An 18,476-nucleotide genomic window follows, 5' to 3' on the forward strand; every position below is an offset into this window, starting at 1 on the left:
ACTGGAGGGTTAGAAAACCCATCCACATAAAGAGATAAATTTACTTACAAGGTGCATAGAACATGACAAGGGTGTGCTTCTTCTTCTTCAAGGACTCCCTGAAGTCTTCGCCAGCAAGGTGCATAACGCTAGTCTGTTTTTCTTCCCATGCAGGCTCAGGTGGAGGTGGTGCTTCAGGACTAGAAAAGGAAATGAGATTGGTTTGAAAATGTTTTTGGAAGCAGGCAAAGGGCATCATATCCTAGTCATAACTACTGTGAGGGAACTGGGGTCAAGCAATGCTTTAGGGTGCCTGTGCAGTAGAAAAATGTGCTTAATATTTCCAATACCAGATAACAACAAAAACGATGCAAGTTAATTTCTGGAACTCAATAAAAATATAATTTAAGTGATTGTACTCAGGCATATGAACTTGAATGCAGAATAAAGATTTCCTAAATTGCATCCAACATCTTGGTGGAAAACACATTGCTCTTGTATCACTCAATTCATAGGCATGAATTGAGAACAGCAAGCAGATGGAATCAAAAGGCAACTGATACAGAACAGCATCTTCAATTCATTCTTTTTGTACTCTTTACCTCTATCATGCAAACTTCTATAAAGAATTTCATGACCTCTTCTTCGATTCAGATATTAAAGCCAGGATGCAATAATCGGAAGACTGGGGGGGACTGAACTGGAATATTTTACCTTGATAATGAGAATGTCAGGTTTCAATTATGACTGCACATACTGACTAGATCAGAGCAATCCCGCACATCTAGAGCGCCTCTAACAAAACTTCTGCTGTTCACTAGCTCCCAGACTTCTCTCAGACTCATTAAATTCATTCCTGCTGTATCTTAAATAGTGACTACTTATATAAAATCATCAGAATGGTGCCATTGTATAAAGACCTTCATATGTCACCTTAGTAATAAATTAGCTTTTCAGGCTTTCCTGTCACTTTGAATGACACTATTTTAAGATACATCAGGTACATAAAAAACAGGTGGAGAAAAACTCAATTTTTAAAGTCCTACTCAAGGTCACCTCATGGATATCCATCGTATTTCCATCAATACTGATTTACCAGTTGTTAGCAAAAGAATTAGGACAGCTGGTCCGAATTTTCACATCAACATAGTCAGTGTGAGCTGTCATCGATTACAGTTACAGTCAGAGGCGTGACTTCATCTCACACAGACCTTCCCATGCTGACCAGAAACAAGCTACCCAGAGACTGGTAACAACCAGTGTAGCAGTACATACTACAGTCACCACAGAGAGAATTAACTGCAACCTGCATGGCTGTGACTAGACCGCTCTTTGGGATAGGTTTACACAAGCTGTACTTTTATTTCCAGCCTGTACCCCAGATGCATCCCTATTTCCACCAACTTCAGTGCAGCTATGATAATTTTATCCCTGGTCAGCAAACAAGGACTTTCAAGTACTCTATTGTGTCTCTAGTTGGGAGAACATCCAGCAGCCAAGAGCAGGAGACAAGCTGTCTGGATTTCCCAGGTTGCTGACTACCTGAGGCTGCAGACATAAGTGTTACGGAGGCAAAGCAGGATCCAGAAAGGATTAAAACCCCTTCCCACTTCCTCACTGCTTATTCATCTTTCAATATGTACAGGCAGCACCAACCCAAATGTAACTCAATACAAATTGCATAGCACTCCAAATACTCCAGCAAACTGATGAAATTAGGACAGCAACTAATACTAATCCAGTATTGACACAGCAGCCCGGAGCCTGAGTATATATATATATAGGGAAGCCAAGGGAATACTGGGTCTAAAAGTGAAATACGGATAAAACTTCCCAACATGCTACAAAGATGTTGCCAGACTGTATCTACTACCTGGTTTGAAGCACTCTGAGATGTAGGTTTTAAAAGAAAAGAAAAGAAAAAATACAGAACCAAAAAGCCCCCATTAAACCCGCTTCCCCCTCCCACATAAGAGGGTAAGAATTAAGAATACATTCCTCACACCAACTGCACTTAACGCTTAAATGATTTAAAAACTTCACCAAAAAAAATGGATTTTTTTTTCCCATTTAATAATGCAGAAAACACATTAGGCTTCCAGTACCTAAAGGAAATGCCTATTTTATTCCAGAATACTTAGAGAGAATTGTACCAGCAATTTACTTCTTTGAAATTAAATTCTTTTCATCATGTATCAAACTTAATTCTATTTATTTCAGCATGCCACCCAAGAAAAGTTGGTTAGTGCAGACAAAGCTGCTGGTTTTGTTGGTCTCATTGGCTTTCCTTCAGCCCCATGTAGAAAAATACAACTGCAGAAATTCAGTTATTAATAGTGAAATCTGCTGCTTAGTATAAAGAGGGAACAATAAATGTTCTATTTATTTTTGAGAGACATTGTTATTCCTTCTCTGGTGAGAGGCTTAGGGTATATCTGAAAAACATTTATTTTGGGAAAGAAGTACTGTGACAACGATGAAAAACCCTGCAGCAAATAAAGGATTTGGTGTGTTAGAGACCATAATTAAAATACATGTTTGTATGGCTTTGAATACTGGAATTCAGATCAGTTTTGCTAGCAAGGCAAGGTTTAAGGTTTACTTCCTCACCAAAGCAGTCCTCAGGAGCCAGTAACCTGGAACCTGAACACTATCTCAGATCCACAAAACTTACTTTTGCAGCCAGTCGATGATCTTCTTCTTTGTTCTGAGGTGTGGCAGAGTGTATTTCTCCTCTCCATCTTTAAAATATTTCAAAGTAGGAAACCCTGAGATGTGGTATCTTTCTGCCAGCGCCTTGTTGACGGTAGCATCAACTGCTGCAAGGACACCTGGACTCTAGAACAGAGACCACCAACTGTAAATCCCAGCAACATAAACACACTCCCCTAGCAGGACATGGTGGACTTTGGGGTGATCACTCATGATGTAGGTAAGTAATTCACTTTCTCAAAGTTCTCAGCACAGAGACAGAAAGACACAGAGGACTGATGCATGACCAGGCAGGGACATCTTACGGACTAAATGTAACCAGAGTGTTACGTGTTCTCCTCCCATTTCTGACAAGACTCCCTTTACATAATTCATTTTACAATGCTCACGAACTGTTCCCAGTAATGGCATTTTCTCCCACAAATCCTAATTTCTCACAGAATAAATGAGTATTGTTAAAGACAAGTTTACTTGAAGGTAAATTCATCTTTCATTAACTGGCAGGCATCTTTACATGGACCACCTTTAGAATCAGAGGAGAGCAGACGCTTGTGTGATTGATCTAACCTTTGTTTTTCCTCCTTCTCCAACAGCTATGTCTCCACTGAAGATGCCTAAAGCATGGGAGAGACTAATACTACTTCTCCTCTTGCATGGCATACACAGTGACAGACTGAATCAATAACACTAATATTATTGGATCTTTTTTCTCTGGCCATGCTGATGGAGCACTTAAGATGAAGCTAATGGAGTGATGCAACCATAAAACAGAGTATCTGAAAGAGGGATCAACCCCTTTTGTTTTTCTCCAAATTTAATTCATAAATAAAAGCCTGTATTTTTCACATTCAATATCTTTAAGTAAAGTGGGAAAAAAAAAGTCCATTTTGGATTTGATCATATTATGTATAAGGCCTACAGCAGAATACATAAACATTCTTCGATTTTGTTTTCGTTCAAGACAGAATGTTCTTTCTCAGAGTTTGGCAGGGCTCATGCATTAGCGATGAGACTGTACTTTGGAAGCACATTTTGAAGGGTCCTGTGGGAGGATGAGAACAGCTGAATTTGTTGTAGGGAAAAAAGTCAATTTTATTACTCCAGTTATTTATTACTGATTATTTGAAGAATACAATAAAGGAAATTAGCTTACATCACTTGCTACATGGAGAAACTCTGCAGCCTTCTCATATTCTGGCTTCATTTTCTTACAGTGCCCACACCCTGCCAAAAAAGAAAAAAAGGTCCAATTAAGTTGTACACGCTATGGTTATTCACTGACCCATTGAGCCATTATCAAAATCCAAGACCATGTGGTACAGGCTTACTAGAATTTAGTGTGGATTTTACTTAATTTATTTGTAAAGCTTTAGTATGATTTTGGGTCTTTCCAAAGTAGTCACTATGGTTTAAAAAAGATTTTAATCTATTAAAAATTAATAATAAACCCCATGAATTTATACCCACACACCCTTCCTCGCAGAAAGCACTATGAACACTCTTCAAGTGCGTTGCTTCTAAGCATGTTCTTGAGGGTGAGGTACTAAGGAACTAAAGTGAGTACTAAGGAAACTAAAAACTAAGTATTTTAGTTTCCAACTCTTTATCTGCTTTAAAAAGAAACACAGGCCCTCACGTGACTTCCTGAGTTTAAACACAAGCTTATGCTAGCACAGCTTAATCAAGTAATGTAATTTGAATTAAACTACACTGATAGTAAGACCTGCTTTACAGCAGTGCAGTATGTCCCTCTAGCAAGGATTTGCACAGATTTAATCACATCAGTGTAATTACACCACCACATATGCTCTCAACATAAGCAGGGCCTGTAAAACCAAGATAATGGTGCTTTCTTGCTTGCGTGAAGTTCTCCAGAGATCTGCCATTACTTCAGTGCTAAGTATTGACATTAGAATAAAGTAACATGAATGCATGAGTGAGAAAAGCAGATTTGAAAAAAATTATCTGGCTGTAAATTAAACTGCTTTCAGCTGGTGCGATTGCTTCCAGGCAAGCTGAACTTCCAGGACCAGGTGAGGTTCCTGCTGCAACATGAAGTTACACTTCAGCACCTCCAGTGTGACACTGGGCCTCCGGGACAGCCCCGTCCTCACCCCCACTATTGCTCCCTAAGGACCTGAAGGGTCAGCGCAAAGGGATGGAGCGGCTGAGACTGACACGTGGCCATGGTGAGGGATGGCTCCTGTGAGCAGACCAGAGACGTGCAGAGGTGTTACAAGGTGCATGGCATGACCCAGACACGCTGCACTCCCCTGCCCCAGTGAAATGTAATCCAGTGCAATCCCCTGCCGACCTTTTTCCTCTTGTTTGCAGCAGCAGCCAGCTTTTCTTTCTTCAGCTGTTATTGTTGGAAGGGGCACCTGAAAGCCCAGGCTTTGCTGAGCTTTCGGAAGTCATATCCGAATATACAGCTAGAAATCTGTTTCACTGCAGCTTCAGCAAAAGCCGTTTCTGAGGTGTTTGGGTAACAGGGCTGGGGTTATTTCTGCAACACTGTCCAAAAGAAAATAAACTGAGAACTGTGATTCTTAGTGCTGCTTTGATTTCCTCTAATGGGATGACTGCTGAAGCCAGCAGATGCAAACCTAAGCCTGAACTGAACCAGACAACCATGGTTTATACAGCACAAGTCAAAGAGTATTCGCAGCCAGGAAGCTGTAAGACATCCAGGTGTAACTTCACCACAGCAAACAGGGACTTCAGCAGAGCTCCAACCACAACAGCACACCACGAAACACTTTCAGGGCATGTTTATCTACAGGGTGGATACATTTGAACAAAGGCTGCAAATCCCACCTGAGAATTACAGCAAATACCCAAATGGTTGATTGCAGACCAAACTCCAGTTCCAACACCAGCTAAGGTTCAAAGCACTTAGTCATTCACATAGCAACCACAGCATTAAAAAGCCTCGTGTCCTCCATGAGCAAAACCCCAATGCTTTATCATGGTAGGCACGGCAGAACGAGAGGATCTCAGGTAGAAAAGGAAGCTTTGCTTTGGTTTTACATGGCGGTGGGAGCACGTGCCACCAAGCTAAGAACCTGATCCAACAGCTTCAGAGGTGAATTCAGGAAGAAACTGGAAAAGGCTGAGGAAGAGCTACTTTCTCAACACTGCTTGTCTTGGTTAAGAGCACAAAAGAGGCTGGCAAAATGATTTATTTGCCACCCACAGAAAACTTACAGGCATATGGCTTTGTAGAAGGGGCTGACAGTTCCCTTTGACATCTGCTTCAGTTGATTTATTTCTTCTTTAGGAGAAGGGAACTTTATTCACATTCATTCACTTCATGCTCTTCCTCAGTTCTAAACAAAGGGCATTTTGAGTCCCCAGTTCAGATACCTGGATACCTGGGAAACTCTCTGAATTAGCTAGTTCAAATTTGCACAAAAAGTTATTTTTCTGAAGGGGTGGCTTCACCTTGTGGGCTTTACACAGCACGTCCTCCAGCCAGAGCAAGCTTCATACTGCAGTCTAGAGTATCCACACAATCTCTGCTATATTCCACGATTACTAATATTAGATCTGACCAGCCAACAGCATCAAACAAGCTGAGTTTTCACAAAACTATGCAGAGGGGAAAAGAAAAAAGCCCAACATAAATCAAACAAGTTAGGCATACTTTGCGCAGGAAATACAAAATAATCCAAAGCCTCTGAAATCCATGTAAGTAATATTTTGGAGAAAGATATCCAGACTGCGAAATGTGACTCTTCTGGGTTCTTTTATGAACATCACACAGACACAGCACTACCAACGGCTCCACAAAGCCAACTCACTCATGCTTAAAATAAAGGGGAACCAGGATCAGATCTTTAAAAGCTCTTAAATGCAAAGTGAAACCCTCAAATCCTTATTATGCAATGCTTGTTCTACCCCTGGCAGAGGACAGCACAATATGCCAGCCTGGAAAAAAAGCCACCACATTAAACTGAATCTGAAAAAGGGACAACAAATCTTAAGAGCTTCTCCCACTCTAAACGAAGCTTCTTCTCTGCCCATCTTTATAATAATTCTGCTATTGCATGCTACAGCCTGCTTCTACCTACCATTGCAGAAAAGGGGAGATATGAATTAGCAGTCAGACCTACACACTGCAAATCAATTCATCTCTCCTATGATTATTTATCCTACCTTTCAATAATCCTGTGAGGATCGCCATTAGACTCTCAAGACCAATGAAAAAGTCATTTAAATGAATTCCAAGGTCACTGCCTCTCCTTTGATCGCTACATTGGCTCATCCAGCAGCAGCTGTATCTCTCTGTGCTGAGCTCCTCTAGTTTTAGACATTTTCTGTTCATAAAATGAATGGGAAAATACCAATAACCTTATAGGCCCTTAGTCCAGATGATCAAATGTACTGCATATAGTCTTCTGGGAGAGTGGAAGGAAGCCTGCAGGTCTTTAGTGAGCATCTGTGATAGATGGGCTCTTAGAAGATGCACTGTCATGTCAAGCGTACACTGACATTAAAACTAGAAGACTAAGCAAGTGAAGTGACTTGTTCAATCCCAGGTGAGAAGAGAAAGGTCGGAGTCAACTCAAGGATGCCCTGCAGCCTACTCCAAGCACTGACATCCTCTGAGCCTCTTTGTGTTACGGCAGGTGGAAGCATCAAGGGACTTACAGGTGTCTACAGAAGAGAACTCCAGGAGTCTTGGTCTTTTCTTGCACAAGACAAGTAGCTCTCCTGGAGGTGCAAGTTACCCTCCATCCAGCAGCTCAAGTTACCCTCATAGTTACCCTCCATCTAGCCGCAGAAACTAACTGGAGTTCAGAGCATGGCTTTGGTGAACAGCTCTGAACTGGTCAACTTCTTTGACCTCTCAATGACTTACCTTGCTCCTCTTGCACAAAAGAAGCCCCAGGCTGCCAAAGCCATGGCTCGAATGGATAACAGCACACAGAGTAAATGGAAAGGAGTGTTACAAGACCGGAAAAAAAGTCAAAATTTCGAAAAATCAGTGCCATAACATCTGGCACAAGACAGGCCCTTGCTAACCTTTTTTAAAACAGATGTCTAAATGAAGCAAGTATTCTGTTTTCACAGTTTATTTATAATCGATCTTCTCATTTGCACTGCACAGCCAGGCAGATAAACAGCTCCTCTGTCAGTGCAGTTGTTGTCTCACAGCTTAGCTCAGCTGCACCCCAAGAACTATGGCAATCAAAGGTCTCCACATCACCCCAGTGCAGACCCCAGTGCACCCCTCTAGAATATACACCACAGGGCAGAGGACAATGCTCGCTTAGCAGTTCACCGTTCTCAGAGTGTGACCGTATGCAAGTGCAGAGGCAAAGGCCAAGTGCAGACAGAACAATTCTAACGTGCAAGGGAGAGCACAAGGGGAAGGTTAACAAATGTACCAAACAACTTTTTTTACAAGTAAATAGCTACGCTTGGCACCATAGCAAAGGCTCACAGTACAAAGCACAATTGCTCAAACGTTTTCAATGCAAACCTTTCTACTGTTAAAACCAAGTTTTGCCCACAGAATACAGGCAGAAAACCAGACAAGCAGCTCTAGCTAAGCTCTTGTGTATGCTGTCTTAGTGCTGTCCCCAGCACATAAATCTCTTTCTCACTGTCATTCACTGTTTGCATCTTTCAGGTTATTAACAGCAATATAAATAAACACAGTGCTTTTGGTCATGTCTGCTCATTTCAAGACAACATTGAGGATCTGAAGTGTACATGACAAGCAAGAGATAAAAGCCAACACCCAGGCACTTGTGGACAAGGGATTTCTGACATGGAGAACCCTCGAGATAAATTAAATTGCAAATAAAGATTTTAAAGAATCACTGCATTCTGTCATCGACATTCTGCTTCAGTACTATTATCATGTACCAGTTATTTTATGTATTATGCCATCCCTACATCTATCTACAGCAGCATACCAAAAATACTTCCATTAGCCTGATGAGAAAACAAATTTGGAGCACAAAGCATGTCCTGCCTTCAGCAACTGCAACTGGCAGCTCAGACTACACTCAGAGCATTTACAGACAACTTCAAGAAAAGGCAAATAAAAACTCTCAAAAAGTTCAGATGCACCTTTGCTCTCTAAATGTTCAACACTTGGGAATACGCCTTTGCTTTCTCCATTCCTAATCCCAGAGGAGCAGTGACCTCTTAACACAGCAGAATAGCCAGCCCTTACGTGTGCCCTGTTGTTAAGTTCCAACATACACCTGCATATAAAAAAAAAGGAGTATGTACATGGAGGGGAGACACAATCCTTGGAGCTGGAGCAAGGGTATACACAAGTCTCATCCCTCTCATCATGTATGCAAGTACGCAAATGTATTCTCTTCTGCCATGGAAGTCTAACACGCAAAGACTTCAAACACATCATGTAAAAGAGCAACTCTAAGGTCTGACACAAGGCAGCTTACAGTTCTTTCAGAGGTGTAGGAGAGCATAAACTACAACAGCTGCAGATCCCCTTGTATAATTTAGCCATCTGCATTGCAGACATCTGATGGGAAATCACAAATTTGGCAGGAAGGAAGAATGACAAAAGCAGATGTTTCTCCCCATAATCACAGGTATGAATTTGCAAGTGTACTGGCTGCATGTTCACTTAACAGTCATAAAAGTCATAGCTATCAGGTCATGCCCTGATACCCAGGTTTCTGCTTTTTAAAGAAATAATCACCTTATGAAGGATCAGGAGCTCAAGAAATGTTATTCATTCTTTTCTTTCTGGGTATTTCCTCCCACAAAACCATCCATCTCCTCACAAGCAGCATTGTCCATCTAGGCAAAATTCCAGATACTTAAAGACAAAGATCTTTTAAGGCTTGATGCTTTCTTGTAAGATCAGGAGGAGCAGCTTCAACCTCTTTAACATGATACTGATTTTGAACCGCTATAAATGTGCCCACATGTACACAAATTCAGACCCCACACCTCACTACTGTACTTTTAAAGGCAGGTTTGATCTGAGCAAGTCTGACATTGCTTAGGGATCAGTGACAAGCAAACAGCTTTATGGCTTCACCAAGGACAAAGCCTGTGAAAGGTCATCATAGAAAAGACTCTGAGGAACTAGAAGGAAAATTCTTCAGCAGTTTGGATTGTTGCAGTCATGCTACATTTATGCGGTTGCAGCGTAACGCCTCAGCTGTGTGGGCTGCTCAGATCATCCAAGTGACAGCAGAGCAGTACAGCACCTCGTCCCTGCCATTATCACCACCTCACTGGCATTACCACAAACTCACAGCGCAGTCAATCTGTGCACCCAATGATCTGTGCAAATCCAATCCCAGCTTGTGCACATATAAGAAAGCCCCTGCCTGCTTCCACCATCTCCTCAGTGGAAAGTCAAGGCATGAAATGACTACAAATCGGTCACCCCTTCTCCTGTCTGTATCACTTGCTGAGGCAGTAGTGACCCCACACCAGCCACCGTCTCTCTTGGGAGCACCTCGTGCATGTGCTGCAAAGCACACATGGCAGGCACAGACGTCTCTGGGGGAAAGCCTTGTGGTACTGAGAATAACAGAATAGCACAGCATAGGTCACTACCAAATGATTCAGACACCAACAAACTCCTGATCAGGCCACAGGAGGAGGCCAACATCACATGAACTACCTGACACCTGCCTGGTACATGAGGATGCATGCTGAACAAGCCAAGCCTTGCACCCCTACCTGATCACCATTGCTGTAGAGGTGAAAGCATCTGAAATCCTGTTGTTAATCGTGTTTCCCACGCTGGCATAGCTGTTTTCTCCCCAGCATCACTGAAACTGCTCAGCAGAAGATTTGTAACAGATTTATGTTATAGTTACAGTACAAGTTCAGATTATTTATTTTTTTAAAAAGATAGTCAGATCACTGCATTACATAGATCAAACTCAGAAGACAGCTTAACCAAATGTATCCTCCGGGAACCCTGTCTGCATCCATGTCAGCTCCAGCAGAAGGGATACCCTGAGCCAGCAACAGACTTCAGCAGGCGAAGGCTCAGCACAGAGGGGGAGAAACCCAGAGCAGGTCCTGCTGGCTGCCTGCACAGGATTTAAGACAACAGCTTTGATAAATTGCGTAACACGTGGTTTTGCCTTCATTTCTGGTCACGCTGAAGCATATCTTCTTTTGATGTAAAGGCTCGGGGGAAAGGGTGAATATTCTCCAAGGCTAACCTCAGTCACAGGCTGCTACCTCCCAGGGATGCCAGAGTTAAGCAGAGAGAGGTATTTCTGCTCTATCTTGCCCTCAGGGTGCTCTCTCTGCTTTTAACCTCATAGGGAGCCCTGGCTGAGCCAGGCTCCTGAAATTAGACTTTGAAAAATATACCCCCATCTGCAACGGCAGAGACTCCAGCATGCATCTAGGAATGATCTTTAAGCTAGCCACCATCTTTATTCAAAAGAAACTAACAACAAAAATCACATGGTTCCTTATTTCCATTCCAAATCTAGCTTCAGCTTCCAACTACTGCAGATTATGCTGCATGTATATACCCTCTTGGTCAAAACTATACGGTGTGACTGGCAGAAATCAGTGCTGGGAGATGATGGTGCCTCCTACTATCCTTTTGGGTGGGCAAAAAAGTGAAGGAAGGTGGATCAGCTGGCATCAGGAGATATGAATTACACTTCCTACACCAGATTAGAGGAACAGGGCCCTGAGTAGGTGTTGAAATTAATCTTCCCCTATTGAAATGTGAAAGAGACAACAACAGCATGACTGCCTTAAGGTGGAGTTGTTGAGAGTTTATGAAAAATACCTCCAGAAGGTTTCCTTCTCAATTAAACCATAATTATTCCACATCCAGAAAGATCTCTTCTCTCTCCCCTCAACCCCCTCCATTGCCACATGATCAACATAATTTTGCCTTGGGGAAGGAATAGGAGTTGCACGGCTTTCACTCACACTCTTACCCTTTGGAAGGCTTTAGACTATATACTTTGGATTTAGCAATGAAAAAACAACAGAGAACAGAGGTTAGATGAGATAGCTTTGAATGTTCAGCTCAGGAAAACAGCATAGCAAGCAAATGATTTCCTAGGATGCAATCTGTATAAAACATAAGAAAAATGGATGCAATGCAAAGAGATCTTCCTAAGAAAGGTACATTGCAAAGCACTTGAGTTCATAGGGCAAGGGTGTTGGAAGCAATGATGACATTGGCTGTTACTGTGAAGATACCTATAAAGGTATCAGCAAGGATACTACACAGAACACAAGCTTTTTGTCCAAAATCAGAGCAGAAGTGGTTAGCAGCTGAGATGCATTCAGCCAGTTAGAAGTTTGATGGGATGCTCACTCATCACAAGCAGTCAGGACCCCAGAAGACACCTCCATCATCAGCACAATACCTCAGTATCAAAGCAATTATCAATATCAAAGCATTTATCAAAGTATCAAAGCATTTATCAGTAACTCTGAAAGACAGCATCACTTGCAAAGTCACCATCTGAAAGGGCACAAGGAGCAGACAGGGAGGCAAGCAATCTTTCACTGTCAGTTTCTCTGTCCATTATTTGCCCTTTAAGTAAGTCCTCTACCTTCTACAGGATAATAAAAAAATGAGGGCATATTTAAGAAGATAAACTTGATAATGAAAACTCTGTTGGTAATGATTCAAGTAGCAGAGATACTGTAAAGCATTTTCCAAATGAGAGCCCTGCATTGCATATTAAGCTTATCCAGGCAAGAAACTTAATTTCAGAAGAAATAAACCCGGTGCACTAATTCTTAGAGCTAATTCCTACTGTTAACCTATCATTAGAGGCAAGTGAAGTAAACTTATAAAATAAGTTATGCTTCACTCCTATTACCACAAGAGCATTAATGGTTTAAACATACACTAGAGTCAAGCTTGCAGGACAATCACTCGATTGCCACTCTCAAATGTGGACTTTCACAGCTAAAATTCCAGAAGTCCTTCAAAAGACCACTATGAATAGCTAAATGGTCTACAACAGATCCAGAGAAGGGGAGAATGGGGTACATCTCTCTTCAGCTGCCACCTCTTAGCTGCCCCTTTCCCCCACAGCAGCGGTAGCTAATCCTTTGCAACAGTCTGTTTAGTCGGTAAGGACTTGTTAGAGGAGAGGGAAGGCAACAGTATTGTGAGAAATGAGGCAGCAAATCCCCAAAGAAACTGATGTTCCCTTCACACCACCCGCCACACATTCATGGAAAGATTTTTTTTTTCCTGGTTGGAACAGCCTTCACAAATGTCTTTTTTAATAGAGAAGCTAACTGCTCCCTATGGGAGGTAAGCACACAGCGATGCATTTTTAACATTTCCCACAGATTTCACAAAATCCCACAAATTTCACAAAACCCAAGTAGTTACAGTTCAGCTCCTTTCTTTCCTGCTTTACTACTGTCCTACATATTGCTCTCAATACCCACAACTGCTAGCAAGTAAGTTATCAGGAGCACACACTGTGTCCCCAGAACAGCACCATGGTACAGAGCAAGTCAAGAAGCAGCCTGAAGGAAAAGTAGCCATGAACACTGCAAAAGTCTGGGTTTGCCACTCTTTCTGTTACGAAGCTGGACCAGAGCAAGGCAAGGCTCCCCCCTTCAAGTCCTGGTGCAGGCTGTAAGTCAATTATCTATAGCTATGATAATCTTGTCTGAGCTCTGTGCTCATCCAGTGGCAGATGGGGTTTCCTAAACTTGGCGGTCAAAAACCTGTCTGCCACAAGCCAGGGAATGCCAAAGGTAGAATGCTACTTTCATCTTGCAGTCTGGAAAAGGCTTGCTAGATAAAACTCCTATAAGTGAAATGTTACCTCAACTTCACAGACTGAAAACAAAGACGAATATTTAGGAACTTGGGTCACGACTGAATAAACCAAAGCAAGGCAAGGAACTAGACTTTTACACCTCCAGGCCAAGGCTATCACTTTTATCACTGGATCATCCTTTTTTATTACTTGACCCTGCTCAAGGAGCACAATCTGTTTCACAAACTGCTTCAAAAAGACAATAATCTTGTATGAACTGTGTGCTCTAGAACCAAAAGACCAACATAAAAGAGACAATGGACTCAGTCATTACTGTCTTCACCTTTTTTGTTAGGTATCCAATTAAGTTTTACTGCACAAGCTAGTTATAAGGATTTTTACACTCTCAATGTTCCCATTTATATTAAGTACCACTAAAAAAAACCTTACTATTTTTTTTGTTTTTAAACCCTCAAGAAATGTAAGTGGGATTGTCATTAAGGGAAAAATCCGTGTGAGGGTCTTCCGTTTTCCCGGTTTGCTGCATTTTCAAGAGCTCCTGTTTTAATGTGTGGTTAAATCTCCACTGAAACCATTGTGTGATTAAGTCTCCACTGAAACCATTGCTATAATTAATTAAGCAGGTCACTGCACTGGCAGGTCACTGCACTGTACTGCTTACAGTCCCTGATTATTTCTGGTGATATGCCAATATATGTAATATCAAGCAGCATCCTGTTGTAGACTTACATGCTTTTAAATATTGATGAACCTAGTCTGAGTTGTCCCAGTCAGCCTCCCACTGATATCAACAGTCAGAACTTGCTCACTTCAGTGGAAGCAGATTCGGGAGCCTAAAAGTTTACCTGTTTCTAACTGGTTTATGTGAAGAACAGATCTGTTCTAGTAGCCTGCCAGTGACATACAGCTAAAAAGTACACACATACAAGGAACAGAAAGTTGGCACAATTTACACATGTCCAGGGAAGTATGTTATTATACATTCCATTAAAAATGCACTAAAGCAATATTAAAGTAAGGCACCTACAGGATATAAAAAGCCAGGAACAATGCTGAAACTGAAGATTTCTTGTCTTCACCTACCTGTCTTAAACAGCAACATTCATGATCTGCGTGCGTTTGCACAACAATTCAATCTTTCAGTGACCAGGGCATTGTAACAACCCATCCTGGTATCTGCACTGCTTCACCAAGAAATCCAGAGCTCGGTACTGCCTACAACCCACGTAACAGTCCAGGGAGTCTGCCTCATTCAAAACTTCCTCTAATTACTCTGAGAGCAAGAACATTTTTGCAGGGTCTGATAGGAACAGGATCAAGCCCAGAGCAAGCAGTTTCACGCATATGTGTCTCCATGTGTATCACCTCACAGATTAGCATACACGGCTACATCACATGGATATAGCATCTGCCAAGCTTCCAAATACACAAATACATGACCTGCCCAACACACTACAAAATTCCAGTAATCCTTTCAGACTGCAGCCAAGGTGCACAGAACTGTTTGCCTTTTTCTCCTTCACACCACTGAATGGCAAGCACAACTGTTTCTAAAGCACTGCCCAGAAAGTCCCATTTCAAAAGCAGAGTTCATTCACGAGGCTGAATTGTCAAACCTCATAAAGGTCTTTCAGGAAACTGAAGCAAACCCTTGACTGAGGGCTACATCCTGCCAAAGTTCTGGCTTCCAGCTCCCTGTGCTAAAGTGCATTTTGAAAACATGGCTCCTCTTTTCAGCTTCTGCTGTTCAATAAGCGCTTCTCACACACAGTTATCTTTGATCAAGGACTGATCAACATTATACAACTGGAAGCAACAGCAGAGTGCAGATGTGGAAGAATGCCAAAAGCTGCTGATGTTCCTCCTGGGAAGCTACCTCAGCAAGGACACCAGGCAGACGTACAGCTTTTCTCTGAAACACCTGATTTGGCTGGTGCCAAGGCAGAGGCCCAAAGGCAGACCTTTGGTGATGAAAGAGTACTTTTCTTCGAAACCAAACTGATACCATCAATAGAGATAAGCAGAAGTTTCTTATGAAAAGCTACTGCTAGATGATATCAGATAAGTTAAGGGGGCTCCTAGCACAGGTCTAACAGCTTCCCAGCTACCTACTCATCCTAGAGGAAGTACATCTGAAGCAGATGCCAAAAGCTGTCTATGTAGCCACTGAACATAGCCAGATATGACAGGGACAAACAAAAATTAAGAGCTATCTCCATCCTTTCCACATTTGGTGTCGCTTGTTGTTTGGATAACCCACAAACCTCTAACCTCCACTCGTGCAGCTATGTTGGTTTACATTTTGAAGAGCAATACCCTTCACTTAATCATGAATTAGAATGCAAAAACTTAAGTTTTCATTTATTTATTTATTTATCACAGACTGCCAATGTTGGGCTGCTGCTGACCTGTGCTAGAAAGGCTATTTTTTCAGGCTGCACAGTAAATTAATTCTTCAGCCTTTTCAACTCATGGCCTTTCTGTTGAGGCTGCCAGCAGACATACCAATTAGTGCTCACTGCAATGGTAGCTTGCTTTCATAAGGAGCTTTCATAAGGAACCAGTGGGGGTCTGAAGGGGAGACTTATTTACTTATAGTTGTAAAACACAGTTTGAAAAAACAGATTTGATTCTGTGTGCACATTTTGGGTTTGCTTTACTTTATATTGAAAGCAAGCAATGGATTCCTACTTCTAATCTCACCACATGCAGCAATAACAAAAACAAGCCCACTGAAACCAATGATGGTGTGCTGGAAGGGAGAGATCCAAGTCAGCAGCTTGGTTAGAAGCTGGAGGCCTTCATCTTGTACTGGGCTAATTGGTTGGCATTCTTAATGCGTCAACAAAGTGGCTTAAAACCTTGGGCTTTAACAGAGCAGAGGGAGGACGGAAAGAGTGAAGGGTGTGAAAAGATGTTTTTCAAAGCTAAATTGATAAAACAGCTCCCTATGCAATTAAAAACCTGCACAGCTGAATAGCTGGCTTTGGAAAGCACCAACCTCGTAATTTATCAGGTTGATTTATAAACAGAGAGAAAATATCTGAGGACAGGAAAGGAATTTCATGGACATTTCAACAACATATCAAAACTACAGTGCATTTTATCATCTCCAGATTGAGTTTTGTGCTCATTTCCATTGGGGGGGAGGAAGGGAGGAAGAAAAGCTGTACCATGGCTGCCTTTCCAAAGCAGTTTCCAAGAACAAATTAAGGAGTGAAAGGAGGGAAAAAAAAAAAATAAAATAAAGCCACACTTTCCCTGCCTTCCCTTATGAAGGGAGGAAAGCCAGGATCTCACTAAAGGTACTACTTTCTAACCTAAAGTCCTACAACTGCAGCTTACATAGTCTCTGAAGAGTCCCATGAAGAGGGCTGGAAAAAAAACAGGTTTAATGTGAACTTCAGATACAAGGAAGGAGTGTTGCAGGAAAAACACTTGGCTAGTTTAACCCTTTAAAAAAGCAAATATGTGCTCACACTAACAGGATAGCCAAAGTGCCTTTCCCCCATGTTACCTCTGGCACCAGTACTGGACCACAGACTTTGCTATGGCTGATAGGGTACAACAGAGGGGAAAAAGCAACCCAAGCAACCAACCAAGGTGACTGACGACCACTACTAATCAGAAACTATTTAGAACTGTGCTTGCTGAACATACATGAGGAGGCCACAGCTCCCGGTGGCACCAGGGCACTATTGTGCATGAGGCTGCAAGAACAGGTACACTTTAAAACGTTAGCAGTATCATTTTTGTTAACAGAACATAATGAAAAGTAACTCCTGTGCATGAAAAGCAGACACTTTTAGAACCCATTTCTGAATTTAATTTCAATCCTAGACTTCAGACACTTCAGTAGCATTTGAATTGACTTATCAGCAATCTGGTTAGGTTTATTTTGTGCAAGACTCTGAGATGTGCTTTGGAGAAAAATGCTGCAAAGATGTAGAAAGAGAAGTTTGTGGGGTTTTGGATCTTTGACAAGATCCAAGTCAGAAATGCTGCGACCTGCACTAATTTGGCAAATATTTTAGACAGAATTATTTCTAAAATTTCATTAGACTCAGCAGAAAGATGGGGAAATCAGAAACACAAACAGGACTTTCTTGTGCTCAAGTGACTCAGGAGCATTTTCAATCCCATGCCACTAAAGCATTTAACAACACTTGACTGGCAGCATAACCCGTATTTAGAGACATTCAGAACTCAGCTGTCATCTTGGGCAACTAAATAAATTGATCAGCTGTAGGCACAGATATCAAACAGCACATACATGCACAACAGTCTTCATTCTCACTGCTAACAGAAGACTTATCATAAGCAGCAAAGGTGCATTTACGTTATGGTACAGAATTAGCTTTAGTTGGTGCAATACAATTTCTGTTACAGTCTCAGATGTAGGCCCGCTAACATAACTGTGCTAGCTCATGTTAGCAAATGTGATTAATCCAAGCAAAAACTCCAAATCTTTTTTGGGAAAGGGCCATTTATTTGTTCTTCTGTGTAATGCAGAAGATCTTAGCCCATAACTGAAGTTTTTTAGTTCAACAGCAATACACAGAATAAACACTTTGGATGTCTGCAAGACTTCAGTCTGGATATATCCAGGATAACACTATTCTTGCCACCAGCAACTATGACATTTCAGCAAAATGCTTGGTAAGGAACACAACACTGCATACCCATCACAGATGGCTGGAGAGGGAGAGTGTCTTCAGACTGCTGGCTAGTTGGGTTGCTGTTTACCTATGCTAAATATTCAGGTTTATTGAACATCCTCTTAAAGGCTTTTCAAAGGAGTTTCAGAAGGTTAAAAATCCTGCTTTGTGTCCCTACTGACCTTCAGAATGAAAGCAGGATGAACTCCTCCTGCCCACTCACACTCACCCACATTCCTCAGGGCCAGCAGTAGCAGCACATCCTCTCTTCAACAATTGTGCTAAATTATTGCAGAAAAGGTCTGGCATCTCTGACAGCAAGAGGTTCAAGTTGCACACTGCAGACCTCCTTGATGCGTTTAAATCCCACGTACTTGCTCTA

The 18,476-nt window shown here is 41.8% G+C and overlaps 1 protein-coding gene across 3 annotated transcripts in view; it reads right to left on the reverse strand.

Annotated features, from left to right (window-relative positions):
- PDIA5 (protein disulfide isomerase family A member 5) overlaps positions 1–18,476 on the reverse strand; it is a 100,312-nt gene that overhangs the window by 28,984 nt on the left and 52,852 nt on the right. For all 3 annotated transcript variants that reach the window (XR_009727957.1, XM_061370063.1, XM_061370064.1), the window contains 3 exons: positions 3,845–3,915; positions 2,654–2,817; positions 49–179 (listed from right to left, as the gene is read on the reverse strand). Coding sequence is in view for 2 of the 3 variants with exons in the window: in XM_061370063.1 (XP_061226047.1) it covers positions 49–179; positions 2,654–2,817; positions 3,845–3,915 (366 nt within the window). In the remaining variant the exon portion in view is untranslated. The remainder of the gene's footprint in view (positions 1–48; positions 180–2,653; positions 2,818–3,844; positions 3,916–18,476) is intronic.

This window comes from Neopsephotus bourkii, unplaced genomic scaffold, assembly GCF_033783945.1.
Source record: "Neopsephotus bourkii isolate Nb327-2 ecotype Australia unplaced genomic scaffold, CSIRO-AGI_Nbou_v1 NB_1526, whole genome shotgun sequence".
NCBI classification, from domain to species: domain Eukaryota; kingdom Metazoa; phylum Chordata; class Aves; order Psittaciformes; family Psittacidae; genus Neopsephotus; species Neopsephotus bourkii.